General features: G+C 38.3%; 1 protein-coding gene across 3 annotated transcripts in view; it reads right to left on the bottom strand.

Moving 5' to 3' along the window:
- Positions 1 to 17,477, bottom strand: part of Gk2 (Glycerol kinase 2) — a 53,337-nt gene that overhangs the window by 4,584 nt on the left and 31,276 nt on the right. For 2 of the 3 annotated variants that reach the window (XM_088242151.1, XM_088242152.1), the window contains 10 exons: positions 16,968 to 17,069; positions 15,218 to 15,420; positions 14,955 to 15,064; positions 14,061 to 14,166; positions 10,803 to 10,913; positions 9,540 to 9,621; positions 8,148 to 8,325; positions 6,453 to 6,533; positions 6,147 to 6,271; positions 3,944 to 4,075 (listed from right to left, as the gene is read on the bottom strand). In XM_088242151.1, coding sequence (XP_088098277.1) covers positions 3,944 to 4,075; positions 6,147 to 6,271; positions 6,453 to 6,533; positions 8,148 to 8,325; positions 9,540 to 9,621; positions 10,803 to 10,913; positions 14,061 to 14,166; positions 14,955 to 15,064; positions 15,218 to 15,420; positions 16,968 to 17,069 — 1,230 coding nt within the window. Of the gene's footprint in view, positions 1 to 3,943; positions 4,076 to 6,146; positions 6,272 to 6,452; positions 6,534 to 8,147; positions 8,326 to 9,539; positions 9,622 to 10,802; positions 10,914 to 14,060; positions 14,167 to 14,954; positions 15,065 to 15,217; positions 15,421 to 16,967; positions 17,070 to 17,477 lie in introns of those variants that run through there. The other variant, XR_015825269.1, reaches the window with a different exon arrangement.

Raw genomic sequence — 17,477 nt, 5'->3', positions numbered from 1 at the left:
CTTAACGCCAAAAATGTGTGGTGGGGAAGCGCAAGAACGGACCGAAAGGGCGAAAAAGTTGCAGATTTCTTGTCTGAACTTAATTTGCACACCTTGAATGAAGGTAATCGGCCCACTTTCGAGGCCTTTCGCGGTCACCTCCACCTCAAGAGCGTTATTGACATAACATTCTGCTCTTCAAGTCTGATAGACACCGTCGACAGATGGAGAGTGGAGTCTAACAATAACCATCTTAGTGATCACAATCCTATATACTTCGAAATTTCAGCCAGAATATGGAACCCTACGGAAACCAAAACGGCCATTTATAACAACAAAAAGGCCAACTGGGAGAAATTTTCGAAAGAAGTTCGACGTAAATTAAAGGAACGTAAAATATCACAGATTTCTTTCTCCGAAGTAAGTAACTCGCTGGATTTGGAGAAGAAAATCATTTTGTTGATGGAAATTTTAGACGAATCGTGCAAAGCAAGTATACCAATCAGGAAACCCTTCAAAAGGCAACCCTGTCCTTGGTGGAACACTGAGCTCGATAAACTAAAGAAAGTTGCTAGGAAATGCAGGCACAGGCTTCAAAACTCAGGTTCTCTCCGTAGAGAGACTAAGACACTTCCTGAGTACCTCGAGGCTAAACAAGCCTACAAAATCGCCATTGAAAAAGCAAAAACGGAATCCTGGAAGAATTACTGCGGCTCTCAAAACAGAGAAACCGCCTGGTCTGCAATTCACAGAGTGCTGGTCAACCGGAAAAAGACTACTCTGTTTGCGACGCTTAAGGATGGCAGCGAATACTTGGGTTCGGCTGAGGAAAGCGCTAGACGTCTATTGGAGAGGTTCTTTCCGGACGACAATACACAACAAGAGACTAGTGAGCAAATCGACATCAGGCGGATAGCAGAAATCATACCTTATACAGAAAGCGACCCGATATTTACGGCGGAGGAGATTGAGGATATAATATCAAATATTAATCCAGAAAAGGCGCCCGGTGAAGACCATTTCACCGCGGACATCTGCCTTCACTTCTTCAATGTGAACAGGTCTCTGGTGCTGGGTATGTATAATGCATGTCTCAGAGTGAGCCACTTTCCATCTCAATGGAAAATAGCGAAGGTCATTGTCATACCCAAACCGGGAAAGGATGACCTTCAAGACATCAAGTCCTACAGACCGATCGGACTTATCTCGGTAAGTACTAGAAAAGCTGACGACCAATCGGATCAACTGGCATTTTCATCGCAAAGGTAAGTTGAGTCAGAAACAATACGGATTTACACCCCAGAAATCAACAGGAGACGCTCTTAACGCATCAGTTAAGGTAATCAGGACTGCACTGCGTGACAAGAAAATGATCATAGCGATCTCGCTCGACATAAGAGGAGCCTTTGATAACGCTTGGTGGCCATTTTTAATGTGCCAACTGAGCAATAAGAAGTGCCCTCGAAACTTGTTCATGTTGGTGAAGAGCTATCATCAACAAAGGAAAGTTGTATTGTCACACTTCGATGCCACTCTCGAAAAGGTAACGACCAAAGGATGCGTTCAGGGATCCTCCTGTGGACCGAGCTTCTGAAGAGAGCTGCCGTCGAGAAAGTTGAAACTTGGCGATTTCTGCTCCGTGTTTCAGGCGGAACTCTTTGCGATCAGAGAAGCCCTGGTCTATGTTTAGAAGAAACCACCAAGCAGATTAGAAAATAACGATCCTGACAGATTGCAAATCTGGCGTCCATGCAATAACTGACCGAAATTCGGTCAACCCTATTGTAATGGACATTAGAACAGATATCCAGAAGCTTCGATGCAGACACCAGGACGTGTACATCGGCTGGATACGGGGACACTGCGGAATCCTTGGCAACGAAAAGGCTCGGGAAGCTACACTCAAGAAGACAGCCCCCGATTTTGCCGATTTCCCGCTCAGTTTTGCCAAAAGGAAAATAAGAAGCAGAACCCTTCAAGTCTGGAACGATCGTTATTTAAGTGAACCTACCGGAAGTATAACTAAAATGTTTTTCCCTACCATTTTCCATGCCTATGATTTCAGGAGAATGCAGAATGCTGGCTACGAGCTCACCCAGATGCTTACGGGTTATGGTGGGTTTATGAGCTACCTGCATCGCTTCAAGCTCTCCGAAATCGACAGCTGCCCATGCGACGATGAAGCTCCTCAAGATGTCCCTCACCTGTTGATGCATTGCCCCCTTTTCAGCTTTCAAAGACAACAGCTGGAGGCGCGATGCAGAAGCTTGGGTGAAGATCTATGCAACATCCCATCGGTGATAGGTAATAAAGAACTCACACGAGAGGTAGTATTATACATGATCAATATAGTGCAGGCTATTGGTAAAATAAACCAAAGTAGGGAAGAAAATGCCGAACACTCCTCTAGTGGAACGGAAGGCCTGTTGACTACTGCCAACAGGCCGGCTTCTCCTGAAGAGTTTTGAGTGGTTTCCTCTCCACATAAGCAAATGCTGAGAAGTTCCTGATTGGCCCACATTAGTATATCCCTCCTGATCCCAACGGTTTAGATCAATTTAAAGAAATTTAATTGCAGAAAAATCCACTTTTGAAATATAAACCTTGTATATTATAAGCAAGGTAAATAATAAAGCAACTCCTATATAAAAAAAACTCCCGTCTTTCCACGATTCTGACAAAAGGTTATGGACCTTTTTGCCTACGTAATAGTGTTGTCTCAACGCCAGAACAGTGTTGACCCCTTCACTTGGTATCAGATCCCTATTAGAGTATCTTGTATTATGTTTGTGGTTGACGCTTGGGTAAATGTCTGTATTTATGTGTGTATTTGCAAATTAGTTGTACCTTGCTTTTGTTATGTGCAAGGTTTTATCGAACATATTTATCTTTAGATTATATTCCGTTGACTTTAACATTTTTCACTGTAGACTACAATAATAAAAATAAAGCAGAATCAGAATAGACAAAATAACTCTAGAAATATTACATTAACAAATAATAAAAAATCGTAAAAGTTGGACACAAAAAATAAAAGGAGCTAGATACCACCATTAAATAACTTAGCATGCTTGATCGTCCCCGTAATGAATCAAACAGTCTCTCTTTGTGTATCATTACAGTTCAGGAGCTCGGCTAGGTTATTAGTCGCGGCAATCCGAGTGTTTACTTTGCATTCAAGCTCCCACCTCGGCCTATCAAACATTGGACAGTATATAAGATGTTCCACAGTCTGCTCAGTGATGCCATCACATGGACGGCAACTATCGTCTCGCAGCCCAAAGCGATGCAGATATTCCCTCATGCATCCATGTCCCGAGAGAGCCTGAGTTAATTCATATGTAGGCTTTTCATGCTTCCAAAATGTTTTGGGCTCGTCTGTGCTTCTCAAAAGTTGCTTGATCCACCTATTTTTTTATTTTTATTTATTTCTTAAGTTAGCTTATATTAAAACTAATATAAACTATTATGTACATTTACATTATCTATATATATTGGCAGTTTTTTCTTCATAAATTTTCCTCCACTCATTTGATTTATCTTTTGAAAGGGACCACCTTACATGGCTTATTGGGACTTCCACAAAATAAGGTTACAAAGGCTCCTGAGGCCGCAGGAAAATTTTCATTCGAAAGTTGGCGCACCAGACGTGTAAAGGGGATCCTAATGGTCAGCCATTTTTACCGATGGAGAGGGAGTAAAAATTGCGTGACTACCCAGCGTGAATTTTCGGATCGTTTTGTGTGCAGAAGCATTTCTTGACTCATCGTGACGGGGGACCTAGAGAGTGAGCCTCCTGCGTGACAATGCCAGGCCCATTGGCTTTATTTCTTTGAAAATGCCCTAATAAGATGAAACAACTGTTTGATTTTTGTTTTTTATAAAAAGTAAGTAGACTCAAAGCCGTGTTTGATTTAAATATTAAGATTCTGATTTGGAATTCTACAAAATAATGAATAAGTACCGTCTTTAGTGGTGGTCGGAATGAACGGTTCCCCGTTGGTGAGGGGAGAGGAGCCAATGTCCCACACGCGGACGGCCATACCTGCGGCCATGGCTACCCCGAGGGCTGTCATGTCCCAGGCCTTGGAACGATCTGAAAATACAGACAAATTATCATTGCTAGATCATCATCTATCTATCTACTATACGAGGTGTGTTCAGAAAATAATGGATTAATATTGTCGCCTTTAAAATAGTTCCCATTGGATATTATGCACTTGTGCCAACGCTTCTTCCAATTCTCGAAACACTTCTTAAACTCCATATTTGGGATAGCCTGTAGCGCTTTTAGCGATGCACTTTTAATGTCATCTATGATTGTAAAACGACCGCCCTCTAAGGTTCTATTTATTTTTGGGAATAGGAAAAAGTCACACTGAGGCATGTCTGGCGAATATGGAATCTGGAGCATCATAACAGTATTGTTTTTGGACAAAATTTCACAAAACAGCAATGAAGTGTTGTCCAAAATTCAACAATTTTGGAAAAAAAAATTCTGCCACGCGTTTCATACCCAAAACGTTTTTTAAAAATTCACGGCATGAGCCAATCGATACGCCAACATCATCAGCGACTTCTCTGATTGTGATTCGGCGATCGTTCATTAACTTTTTCCACGTTTTCATCGGTTGTTGATGTGCTGGGGCGTCCGGGCTGTTCGTCATCTTCAACGTCTTCACAGCCAACTTGGAAACGCTTATACCACTCGTAAAATCTTGTTTTACTCATAACAGAGTAACCATAGGCCTTTGTTAACATTTCACACACTTTGTTACACTTTATTTCAATTTTTACACAAAATTTGATACAAATTCTTTAATCCATTTTTGTAACAAACGAAAATCGCCGTGGTCATAAAACACATCTCACTTTAGCGGCTGCCACAGACAAAGTAAGAAATGAACACATCTGAAAATTTTAGCATACTTCAGGGGCATGTATACCAACATAATAAAAATGACAATCGGACTCTCCAATCCCGCGAAATTGAAAAATTCCTGTTATTTTCTGAACACACCTCGTATAGCTGTTTCAGAACGGAAACATTGCTAGCTGTTTCAGAACATAATACACTGAAACCCCTTTTTACCTAAAGCCTTAAAACCTACATTAAAGAATATTTAGAACATGTTTGATCTGTCAAACAACGAGCGATAGTGGCGCTACATAGTGGTAGAAATTCTAATTAAAGAATATTTTTGGTTCATTCATATAAATTAATGTGGACAATTGACTTTAATAATCCAATAATATCGTTTTCGAAAATTTTAAAGATTTCATATTTTTAGAATTGGTCTTCGATTGCTAACAATCTCAGTAGTACGTCAGAGCTAGAAAATTTTGTGACAAAAGGAAGAATTATAGAATGAAGAATAGTCCAGAAACCGCATACAAATAGAAGGCGACTAAACTACTCTTAAAGGAGTAGTTTTACGTTTTGACCCATTAGTTTCTTTGTAGGCGTCGCTCAGTACTATGCCGTGTTGTCATTTTAAAGTGTAGAAATACTGCTGGGATCTTAAAGAAACAGGATGAGATCACATTTTATGTGTAATTAGCGAATGCATTTGTAAGTAGCAAATGCATTACTAAAAATTGAATTATTTTTCCATATGTCAGATTGTCGAAGAAAACAAAATAGACATTTCATTAATGTTACCAGGGTGGTAAATTTTTTTACCCTACTTTGCTCATCTAATGAGAGAACTAATGAAAACTGGACCTCGGAATCAACAACGCCGTGGTGGACATTTGACCGACATTATTTTTAAATCAAATATTAATGAACATAATATAAAAATATCCATTTTATATAAAATAAAATTTGTTTTATATTTTAAGTTCAAAATTCATTAATTAAATTACTCTTATTAAATGACCCTTTACTTATCTACTCTGTTGTGTCAATCAATGTTTCCGCGTGCACAATAAAATTTTAGAAAAATTAACAAATTGCTTTTTTTTTTACCTTATATTTGTGTTATGATTATATTTTTTCCCATCTTGCAACATCACGCGGCGACATCACGAATGCGCGCGGCGAAAGTGAGGCATAGTGGGGGAATTTTTGGACACAGTCCGATGTATTCAAATATGATTCTACGCTCCTTCTGGGACTATTCTTAATTCTATGGGAAGAATTTTTAAAAAATGTAGCCACTCACAAACTGGTATTCCGCATAGGTCAGCTTGGAGTTGCATCAGCAGGTTATTAGAGCTCATTTTCCCGTCCACATGCAGTTTCTTCAGTGGGAAACCGCAGTCTTTGTGCATGGCCTCCAGTATATCCCTAAGTGAGGGAAAATAGGCCTTAACAAATTTGAATTGAACGTATTAATATTTTTAGATAAATTCCTCGTCGAAACACAAGCGCCTAGTAACATTAACAGAGATGATGGGCAAACAAAAGATGTTGGATATTTCAACAGAGAAGGAAAACCCTTTTGAGAAATTTATATCATTTGTTTTACCTAGTTTGGAAGCAAATTGCCTCCAGGGCAGCTCGTATGAGGTGGTTTTTTGTGGTAAACGCTGTGAGACCGCAGATAATTCTGAAAGAAGAAAACATATCATAATCGTCATAATCATTTAATATTTACATATACGGCCTAAGCCAATTATTACGAATATAACATAGAATTAAGAATAGTCCAGAAGAGTGTAGATTCATATTTTAATACATCGGACTGTGTCCAATTTTTGTTAGTTCTCTCATTATAGTCCTTAAAATATAGCTTGATTAGATTGACAGTTGTCAGCAAAAGTGACGACATAACTTTGTAGTAACGTCTGAAGAGTGAATAATATTGGCACACGAAAAATCATTTCATATCTGGCGTGTTAATGAATTTTTTTAATACAATGCTTGACATATAAATCAACATAATTATTTAAAATCAGCTTTAAAACTAAAATAAACCTAATTATTATTAAATTATTATGAAAATAAAACTTTGTTATTAGTGTTACACTATTTTATTATTTTACAAGAACACAACTATAGTTTCGGGAGAGCACCATCCCATCGACGGGTGATATAAAACTAATATTAAACACAGAATATTGTTCACAATGTCATAGTAGTGTTCTTGTAAAATAATACAATTATGTTACAATAATAACAAAATTTTATTTTCATAATAATTTATAATGAAGTGTTACGAAGTGAATGCCTATTCAATTAAAAATACTATTTTTTTAATTTATTTTTTTAAATAAGAAATATTTACATTCTTATGATTTACCTAAATATTCCATTTTTAAGGGCCATTTTCAATGAGTTGTAAATAACTCACTATTAGAAAACGGGAATCAAGTTGGGGTAGAGTGGGACTCGAACCATGGGCCTTTGGCACGTGAGTCCGAGACACTAGCCACGGGACCACAACCCAATTTATTAACGACGTTCTTACAAGGTTACATCATTTTGCAAAAATGTTAGAGATTGCAAATTAATCAATGTAAATCGATCGAACAAAAAAATAATTCATTTGAGGTTGTTCATGAAAAAAGTATGAAATGTCTTATTTTTGGTGAATAATTGTCTTTAGCACACTATAGTAGGCTTGTTTTTGCGTTTTTGTATCAATTTTCGGAAACAGAGTTTCATGTTTGCATGAAAAAACTGATAAAATCGATTTGATCAGTACATGATCAGTGATCAGTAATTTCCCATCACTATTGATTTGAGTTTGACAGCTGTCATTCTAACCATCTTACATTTTGAGGACTATAGGCAGTCGACGTGACCCAACGTTTAGTAGGTAACAAATAACCACCATATAATGTACCCAAGTTGAAATCAATGTTCACTATGAATGAAAACCGCCATCTCAGAGGTCATTCATTGAAACTCAACACTACCTCCTTCTCATCCAACCCCGGGAAGAACTTCCTGACAAACCGAGTCGTGGAGAAATGGAATGGCCTTCCGAAGAGAGTGATCGGTGCTAGTTCAGTGAATGTTAACTAGATACACACAGCAATGTATAATGTTTAATAACGATAGCTCAATAGTTGCTAGTGCATTATTATTAATAATAATAATAAATTTTAATAAACATTGGACAACACGCTTAATAGTAAATAAATCTATGCAAGAAGAGAATCTATCTTTTGAGGAGCAAGTTCCCTTGACAGATGTTAGGATTTAATTTTATAACTACCCCCGTGCGTCCTTCCTCCAGTACGGCGCGAACAGTCCATTGAAAGCGGGCACGAAGTACACGTCCCCCGTGGTGGGCGCAGCCCTGGCCGCCTCCTCCAGGCTCTCCCCGACGTCCTTCACTATCTGCAGGCGGTCCCGCATCCACTTCAGGGCGCCGCCCGCCACGGCCACGGATCCTGGGAACACGGATACCAACATACTGTCGTGGGACTGCCCGGCCGGTGACTCAAAGCCTCGGACCACCGCCGGGCAGTCCACGGAAAAACGTAGACCAACCACAGAACTCTTTCAATCTCCGTCGGTTGCACACGCACATTTAAATCCGTATTTCAAATCCTTTTCCGCAGCAAAATTCATTATACAAATTGTTTAATTATTTAAACAACAATGTTTTGAGTATGTCAAAATGTTTTTAGGAAGACTGGAATTCACTCCCTGGAGAGATTTTAAGACTTAAATTTCTTGCAACGGTTGATCGCAGGGGACATGTTCTGGACTTGGCCGCAATAAGCGAAATTTCGCGATTATCGAGGGATTTTTCAAGGAACTTTATCGGATATTCTTCAGCTGTTTCTATGTCTGCACTAGCCGATTCACCAATCATCTTAAGGCAATGCATGTTTGATCGTTATTTAAACCGATCAAACCAACCATTGCTTGCTAGCTTTCAAAGACAACAGCTGGAGGCGCGAAGCCTGGGTGAAGATCTTTGAGACAACTCACACGAGAGGTAGTATCATACATGGTCAATATAGTGCAGGCAATTGGTAAAATAAACCAAAGTAGGGAACAAAATGCCGAACACTCTTCTAGTGGAACGGAAGGCCTGTTGACTACTGTCAACAGGCCGGTTTCTCATGAAGAGTTTTAAGTGGTTTCCCTGCGCATGAGCAAATTCTGAGAAATACCTGGCCCACATTAGAATATCCTTCCTGATCCCAACAGTTTAGCTAAAATAATGTAATATAATAGAAAAATCTTCTTTTTGAAATACAAACCTTGTATATTATAAGCAAGGTAAAAAATAATGCAACTCCCATATAAAAAAGTAAAATGTTTACTTGCACGAGATTACTCTGCTGAAGAAAAAACACGAATTTAAATACGTCTTAAACCTAAAATTTTAGAATCTTAGAATGTTAAAGAGCTCGCCCCCTACTTAATAGCCCAATAATTTACGAATCTGGGCTTGTAGGGGGAGATGTAGCAAAATGTAAGCTCTCGCCTTCCACACAGTAGCCGGGCTCTTTATCGACCGGGCTTGGAGGGCGAGAACTATTCACGGACACTTGTCACAATGGATCTTCACAGGTCGCAGTGACGTCAGGAGCTTGCATAGCACTGACCCCCACCACTAAGCGTAAGAATAATATGTATTTCAATATATTACCTTCTAAAGCGTACACAGCGGGGGCATTTTTCCCCAATTTATAAGCAACCGTTGTCACGAGGCCATGTGAGGAATGAACTATCTGAAATATAAAAAAAACCTGCTATGTAATGTAATGTTTTGTATCAAATAGACGTATGTTTTTTTTTTCTCTTTATTTCTCGTCATCAAATAAAATGCAATTTTCTACTCCTACTTAGGAAAGTATCATACATCCTCTACTACTCCTCATCAATTTTCTTCTTTTCCTTCCCACTATCTCTTTGATTTTCCCATATTCTTTTTATTCTTATTAATTAATTTATTTATTTAGCTCGCACCACTGTCAGAGTTATAGGCAAAACAGCGTTACTGCCACTATCTTGCACCACTAATAAAGATTATAATATTATTACAACAGAGATGAAGAACATTTTAGGAAAAGCTAATATAAAGCGGCTAAGAATATTTACAATGCGAATGTCGATGGATGCAGAAATAGAGGAAGACCGAGAAAGACATGGTATGACCAAATCCAACAAATACTTAAAGATGGACATGTCAAAAGTCGGAATAATCGGCGCGCGTACATGAGAAGATGTATGAATGTAGAGGAAGCGAGATCTGTATGCAAAGATAGAATGTTGTGGCGTTCTATCATCTCTGCCTACCCTTACGGAGAAACGGCGTGATGGTTTGTTTGTTTGTGTAATATAGAAGTCTAGGCATCTACAGGGCTTATGACTTGTCATTGGCTGGTTTAAGTGGCCACTTTACACACTGTGTAACATTCACCGTTCTGCCCATATTTGAACATCTATATTCCTTCCATTCTTTCGTCGGTTGATTTTTGTGAAGTTAGAGCTGAAACCTTTACTCATGCGGGTAAGATTCGTGTAATCGTGTCATCAACAGATGAAAGAATAGAAGGAATATAGATGTTCAAATATGGGCAGAATGTATGTAAAGTCCACTTCCATATTAGCTTTCCTAAAATGTTCTTCATCTCTCTTATAATATGTTAATATTAACAGCTCCCAGGGAGTTGAATCCAGTCCTTGTTTACAAAAATTTGGACAAACTCAAAATATTGTTGGTTAATTTAACCTATTCATCTATTTGTATTCTAAATAAATATAAAAGTGTTGCCTTTTCATTTAATTGACTAAAAGCTCATTTTACATTTTCAACATACATAGAGGAAAAAATTCAAATAAGCGAATTTTCGATTATCCGAATGGGGTCCGGACCCAATCGATTCGGATAATTGGAGTTCTACTGTACCTTTGTTCCAGTATTGTACAGCAGGAAACATCCGGAACGGTACGTGTTCTTGGCCTGGCCTTCCTTGAGGCACATGTGGCCCATCAGCGCGGATTGCTGGTTGCCCAAGATCTGAAAAGGAAAACAAATTAATTGACCTTCACCATTTTGGAGACAAAAAGAAAAAGACAGAGCCGGACATACCGCGGGTTCAGTTGGCGCAAACAACCGAACGCTTCTAAAGTTGTTGCAACAAAGAGGGAAAACATTTTCGAGAAGAGAGTATGAAAGTCTAGACATTTGTAGGATAGGTTGTTTAGAGGATTGGAGCTCCTACCCCAGTTAGATATTGACACAAGACACAAGGTTGCCGTTTGATTTTTATTTATTACATGTCGAATAAATAATGAATTATGTCGCACGAGTGCTGTGGCGACTAGGAGTTGAAGAGACTGCACTTGAACTACAGTCTGGGACTGAGTGATTGCGTCAAGCTGGACTGAACTGGCTGACAGACTGGCGTTGCAACGCCCTGAGGTCTCTTTATAAGCGACGTTCCTTTGTAGTTCATTTCTTCAAGGTAGGGACGATGTGAATGTACTGCAGAACGCTGCTCCCGATTTAACGTGCAATACTGTTAGAGTTGCATTGTATGTTATATTGGATTCTATAGAAAATGATGACATGGCTTTCTTCGGTCATCACACTATTTCAGGCGAAACGTTTTAGCATGTGTGTGTCATCGATTATGGACTAAGAACCCTACGCATTTAGAAGGCTTATGACATGTGATTGGCTGGTTTGAGTGGCCGCTTTACACACTGTGTAACATTCACCATTCTCAATATTTTGAGTTTGTCCTAATTTTTGTCTAAGGACTGGATTCGACTCCCTGGGGAGCTGTTTATATTAACATATTACAACAGAGATGAAGAATATTTAAGAGAAGGTAATATAGAAGTCTAGGCATCTACAGGGCTTATGACCTGTCAATGGCTGGTGAAACATCAACAGATGAAAGAATTGAAGGAATGTAGATGTTCAAATATGGGCAGAATGGTGAATGTTACACAGTGTGTTAAGTGGCCACTTAAACCAGCCATTGACAGGTCATAAGCCCTGTAGATGCCTAGACTTACTTTTTTGTTTAAAAATTCACATTTTCTCAGCTCTTCCGTCTGTTGGCTTTTAACACTTTTGACACCCTTTTAAATAAACATTTCATTTGAACCATGTCCTCTGAGACCTCTCGCATGGTAGACAAACGTGCTGACCATCACATGACTACACCATAAGTAGCAGAATACCAATATTGCGAGGCGGTATATTCCCAGATAGCAGTGAAACTTGGTACAAACTTGATTTAAGATTGATGGAAGGTTGAAAAGGAAAATTTGACGCGACAAGTTTTTATCAAATGTTGCTGGAATATTGTTATGTCAAATTTGAAGAGACAAGTTTTGACCAAACTTGCTGGAATCTTGTTATGTCAAGAATGGTATTTCAGAATCCGAAAGTCATACAGTGATGATCAACCACATTGCCATATACACAAAAATATAGAGAGAATTCCTTTTTTTATTTAAACTGTTATATTTAATCCCAGGACTTTTCTACAAGACCGATTTTTTTCGGCAACACAACAGGCCGTGAGGCCCAATTACAGTGGTGAATTTACAGCACGGTACACCCAGCCTTAAGAAAAATCACATTTAATTTTTGTGTTCTCACCAGGAATCGAACCCAGAACCTTCCATCTGTGAGCCAAATGTCTTAACCACTACACCACGGAGGCCGCCGAATTTAATTAGTGCATGAAAAATATCCAAAAAAGTGGTTAATTCCAAACAACATTCAGATTGGCAATACTATCAAAGTCATAGAAAAATGATATATTTCACCGTTTTTGTCTGTGGGTTTCAAGTCATTTTGAATGTTCGTGAATTTGTATTTTAATTACGCATTTATCATTGGATGTTGGTCCGGTGATTTTAAAACTTTTAATATTGTCGAAGTGCTAACACTCAGTTAAAAGGATAAACTATTGATATGGCACTGAGGAAAAAACAATAAAAATGAGTTTTCGTAGCACTGTCATTCGACAAAACCGTCTTGTCAAGAGCTCTTTAAAAGTAAGTATGATATTAATATCTCATCCACTGCATAGTGCTTACAATAGTTTAAATAGATTTATCACAAACATTATACTATTATTGAATTGAATTGATTAAATTATGTTTTATTTACAGAACGAAAAGGCTGTTGATAATATACCGATATAATAAACCAATACTTTAACCCCAGAGGCTCTTATACTTCATAAAAGTGAACAGATGGAAGAGTTGAGGAAATGAAGATGTTTAAACATAGGCAAAACGCTTAATGTTACACAGTTTGTAAAGTGGCCACTTCAACCAGCCAATGACAGTACATAAGCCCAGTAAATACCTAGACTTCCATATTTCCTTCCCAAAATGTTTTCCCTTTGTTGCAACAAATTTTGATTTGAATATCGGATACTTTTTACCATGAGAAATCCCGCTAGTCGAAAAGCTAGTAAGTCATAAAACAGTTTTATTTATTTGTTTCAGCGTTGAGAGACAAAAAAAAGCACCGGACTCTGATCTCCAGTCAATTGACATGAATTATTTGTCATCACATCATCTGACATCACATCATCTGACTTTCTTGGCAAAAATAGGCCGTAATTTTTATTCTTTTTTCAAAATAAATATACTGAGTAATAAAAACAAGATATTTTATTTAATATTAATATTTTTAAGAAGCTTCGTGTGTTTTGTTTTTTTTTGGTTTGTGTTTTTTTTTTGTTTCGTTTTTTTGTTTTTTCTTTTTTTTTCTCTGTTTTTTGTTTTTTTTCTCTGTTTTTTGTTTTTTTTTGTATTTTTTGTTTTTTTTGTATTTTTTGCTAAATAAATCCAAACTTGCACTATGTTTGTTTTTTACAAACATCATGCAAGTTTGTTGGATGGTAACTAGGAAGTTTGCTTTAAACTTGCCTCAAGTTTACAGAGTTGCAATCTTAAACTTGGGTCAAGCTTGAACTGTTGATACTTCAAACTTGATACAAGCTTGAGGCAAGTTTAAATTGCCATCTGGGTTATCAATCATTTTACTGGTGTTCAAAACTTTAATCTCAGAAAAAAAAATACCGGTTTTTTTTTTTTGTCACATAACAGTTTTATCCACTCGCGTTTTCATTTCTTAATAAGCTTGTTTATAAAAACAAGGCAAACTCATAAGAGAGTTGAGACAACTCACCCCAGAAATTGTAATGCCGTCCAGAATAGATCCATCGTTGACTTTTCCATACACTTCGGCGCTGGATCTGATTTCCGGAAGCATTTTGTAATTTATGCTAAACAAACTGTAAAAATAAACCACATTATTTTGAGTACATCGAAACTATTGTAAACATACAAGATTCAACCGAGATTAACAGATAATGACCGACCGAAAGAATTTTAATTTCAGCTTCTGTTCTAGTTTTGAATGCGCTGTTTGCGAAGAGGTATAACTTTTCCTCTTGCCGTAGACGTAGCTGATCTAAGCATAAAACATCTGTCAGCTAGTTGATCGGGAATTTTTATTTATTTTACACTTTATATACATATAAGGGCGGGTAAGACTTTATTCAATATTTTCAAAGATTCGGCACACAAAATGTTATTCTTCTTCTTCCTCTAGTGCCTTGCCGGGTCTCCTCGACGTTGGCGATCACTACAGCGAAAGCGTATGTATCTGTCCTGAGCTAATTTTACATTTCGCAGCCAGGACGACTGCTTATACAAGCCGTACAAGTACTTGTACAAGCCGTAGTGATTCCTGAGAAAAAATGACCAGAGTGGTTTTCTGTTGCCTTCTTTAATTAGCAACACAAAATTCGTTGTGCCAATTTTTTATCTATTGTAAAAATCACCACACAGCAATTTTTCAACTCAAACGGACGCTGACAGAATACTGAGCATCCGATCGCCGTCAAACTTTGACAGATTGTCAAAAACAGTGCTGTCAATGTGGTTACAAAACAAAATACTGATTGGTGAAATGCGAGCATTTAAAATTAGAAATTCCCATTTATTTTTGATCATATGGTTTATAACTATATATTTTACCTCCCGCGACGTGTCATACTATATGTCAAGATTGATTTACCTTAAAAGATGCGGATCCCAGTTTAGGGTTTCCAAATTCATTAGTTGTGTTCTGGACGCGTTGGTTACATCGGTGATGTGCAGGCCACCCTTAGTGCCGCCGGTCAAGTTCTGCGGGAGTAATAAGAAACACTTATTAAAAATTTTTGCTACAGAGAGAGAAAACAGTTTTGAGAAAGGAATATGGAAGTCTAGTCATTTACAGAACTAAAGACCTGTCATTTACTGTCATTTGCTGCATAAATGAAATAATAACAATCTCACCCATATGAGCCACGTGTCCACAGTGCCGAACAGGCACCTGTCGTCGGCCAGCGCCCTCCGCACCGATCGGACGTTGGCCGTGAGCCACTTGAGCTTCGGCCCGCTGAAGTACGGAGACAGGGGAAGCCCACTGAGGCTGGAGAGTGTAGGCGCGTAGGACTGAAGGTCTTCGCAGATCTCCGTTGTTCTGTTGTCATTCCAAGCTAAAAAGGATTTCAAGTTTAAATTAATTAGATTACAGCTCCCATGTGTGTAAGATTTGAAGATTTCATCTGAATTAAGAGTAATAACGCGCGAATAAAAACCATTTTAGGATTATCAATCACAAAATTACAGTGGGTCAGTCAAAAACTGATACCTCCTATTTTTTTCTCCTCTTAAATGTCAAGAAATTAAAATGCAATTGCATAGGTTGAAAACCACACTATTGACAATTAATTTCTCACTTTTTAATGTAATCTCTGTCCATTTCCACAGTTTTGGTCCATCTTTTAACAGGGGCATGTATTTAATTGTGGTAAAAAGCACGGTCCTGTTTCCTAAACCAATGACGTATGGAAGTTTTCACGGCCTCCTAATCTTCAAAGTGAATCCTACTGCCTTTACTGAGGGAGAGAATGCAACACAATTCATCTGTAGTTATCCGGTGGTCACCACGAATGATGTTATCTATTGACACACTGGATGTTGCGTGGAGTCGCTGCAGTCAACGGCCTGCCGCTCCGCTTTTCGTCAGTCAACAGTGCTTGTCTTTCAGCTTCGTTACAGCGACAAACCCATCATCTAAGAGTGCTGACATCCACTGTTGCGTCACCGAATACTTTTGGCCATTAGTGACCACTGATTTGGTTTTGCCCACACTTATTCTTTTGCTTAGAAGTGGCGGTCAGTGCTATGCAAGCTCCTGATGTCACTACGATCTGTGAAGATCTGTTGTGACGGGTCCCTGTGAATAGTTCTCGCCCTCCAAGCCCAGGTCTATAAAGAGCCTGGCTACTGTGTGGAAGGCTGATTTTGCGAAATCTCCCCCTCCAAGCCCAAACTTGTAAAGTATCGGACTATTAGATAGTAGGCTATTTAGCCCACACTCATCATCATCATTCCCTCTCCGCACCTAATGGTGCATAGAGCACTGCATTGGTACACCAATTGCAGCGTATCTTGATCAATTCTGTTACATGAAAGTAAGATGACCAGTCTTACGCTTCAGGTACCAGTCCAGGGACTATGAAATATTCCAGTGTGAAAACACCCTTTTAAAATAAATATTTCATATCAACCATGTCGGGAATCGAACCCGACACCTCTTGAATGGTAGGTAAACGCGCTAACCATTACACCACGAGGCCGACAAATGTTGCCCATACTGTTCTTATTAATATGAATAATATCCTGAATAGTTTTTCTTTACAGTAACAGTTTAATTTTTGCAAGATTAACAGTTTTAAAATATCGTGTTGGTTCTTTGTGCAACAACTATGGTGAAGGCGTATGGTGGGTTTTGCATGTTGGTTTGCATGTTGGTTCAATTGGCGTCCTGACGAAGAGACGGGTACGTCTCGAAACCGGTAGACATAGAAAAGTCGGTAAGCGGTTATATACAAATATTTAATAACATTTATTAAAATATCTGTTTTATATTTTTTACCTCCTCTAGATCATGCCTATCACTAAACCACAAGACGGACCAATCACCGCTCGATCGTATTTTTCGATATTTTTTTACTTTAAGGCATAGAAGAATACTAACATATCGCATTGTAGAGGGGTTCCCCGGAGAGTTTGTCCCAAACAATTGTCGTTTCCCTTTGATTCGTAACTCCCAGAGTCACAATATCATTCTTGCTGTATCCTGAAATACAAAATAAAAGATTTGTCAATAAATAATATAAAAAGTGAGAAGGTAACGTGAGATATATTAGCACAGGCAAATGAGGAAGTTCAGTACTAAGGGAAATTGGAAATAAAAATACACGCGGTAAAAATTAGAGCAATTAGTTACACGGTGAAGTAACTCTAAAATGTGCGAAAAAATTAGTAAAAATTAACTGTTTTGCACATCACAGGTTTATGTGACCACGTGTTTGCAATATTATAAGATTGCAATTGATAAGATTAAGAAAGGGTCTCTGAGATGGTTTGGTCACGTAGAACGAATGGACGACGAGAGAATGGTAAAACAAGTGTATATGGCAAAAATGAACGGCAACGTTAGACGAGGACGACCAAGGAAGACGTGGCATGATCAGATAAACCAAAA

The sequence above is a fragment of the Micrasema longulum genome, unplaced genomic scaffold, assembly GCF_059751315.1.
Source record: "Micrasema longulum isolate JH-2025_06_02 unplaced genomic scaffold, ASM5975131v1 h1tg003349l, whole genome shotgun sequence".
Lineage (NCBI taxonomy): Eukaryota > Metazoa > Arthropoda > Insecta > Trichoptera > Brachycentridae > Micrasema > Micrasema longulum.
This window is presented reverse-complemented; position numbering and strand designations above follow the sequence as displayed.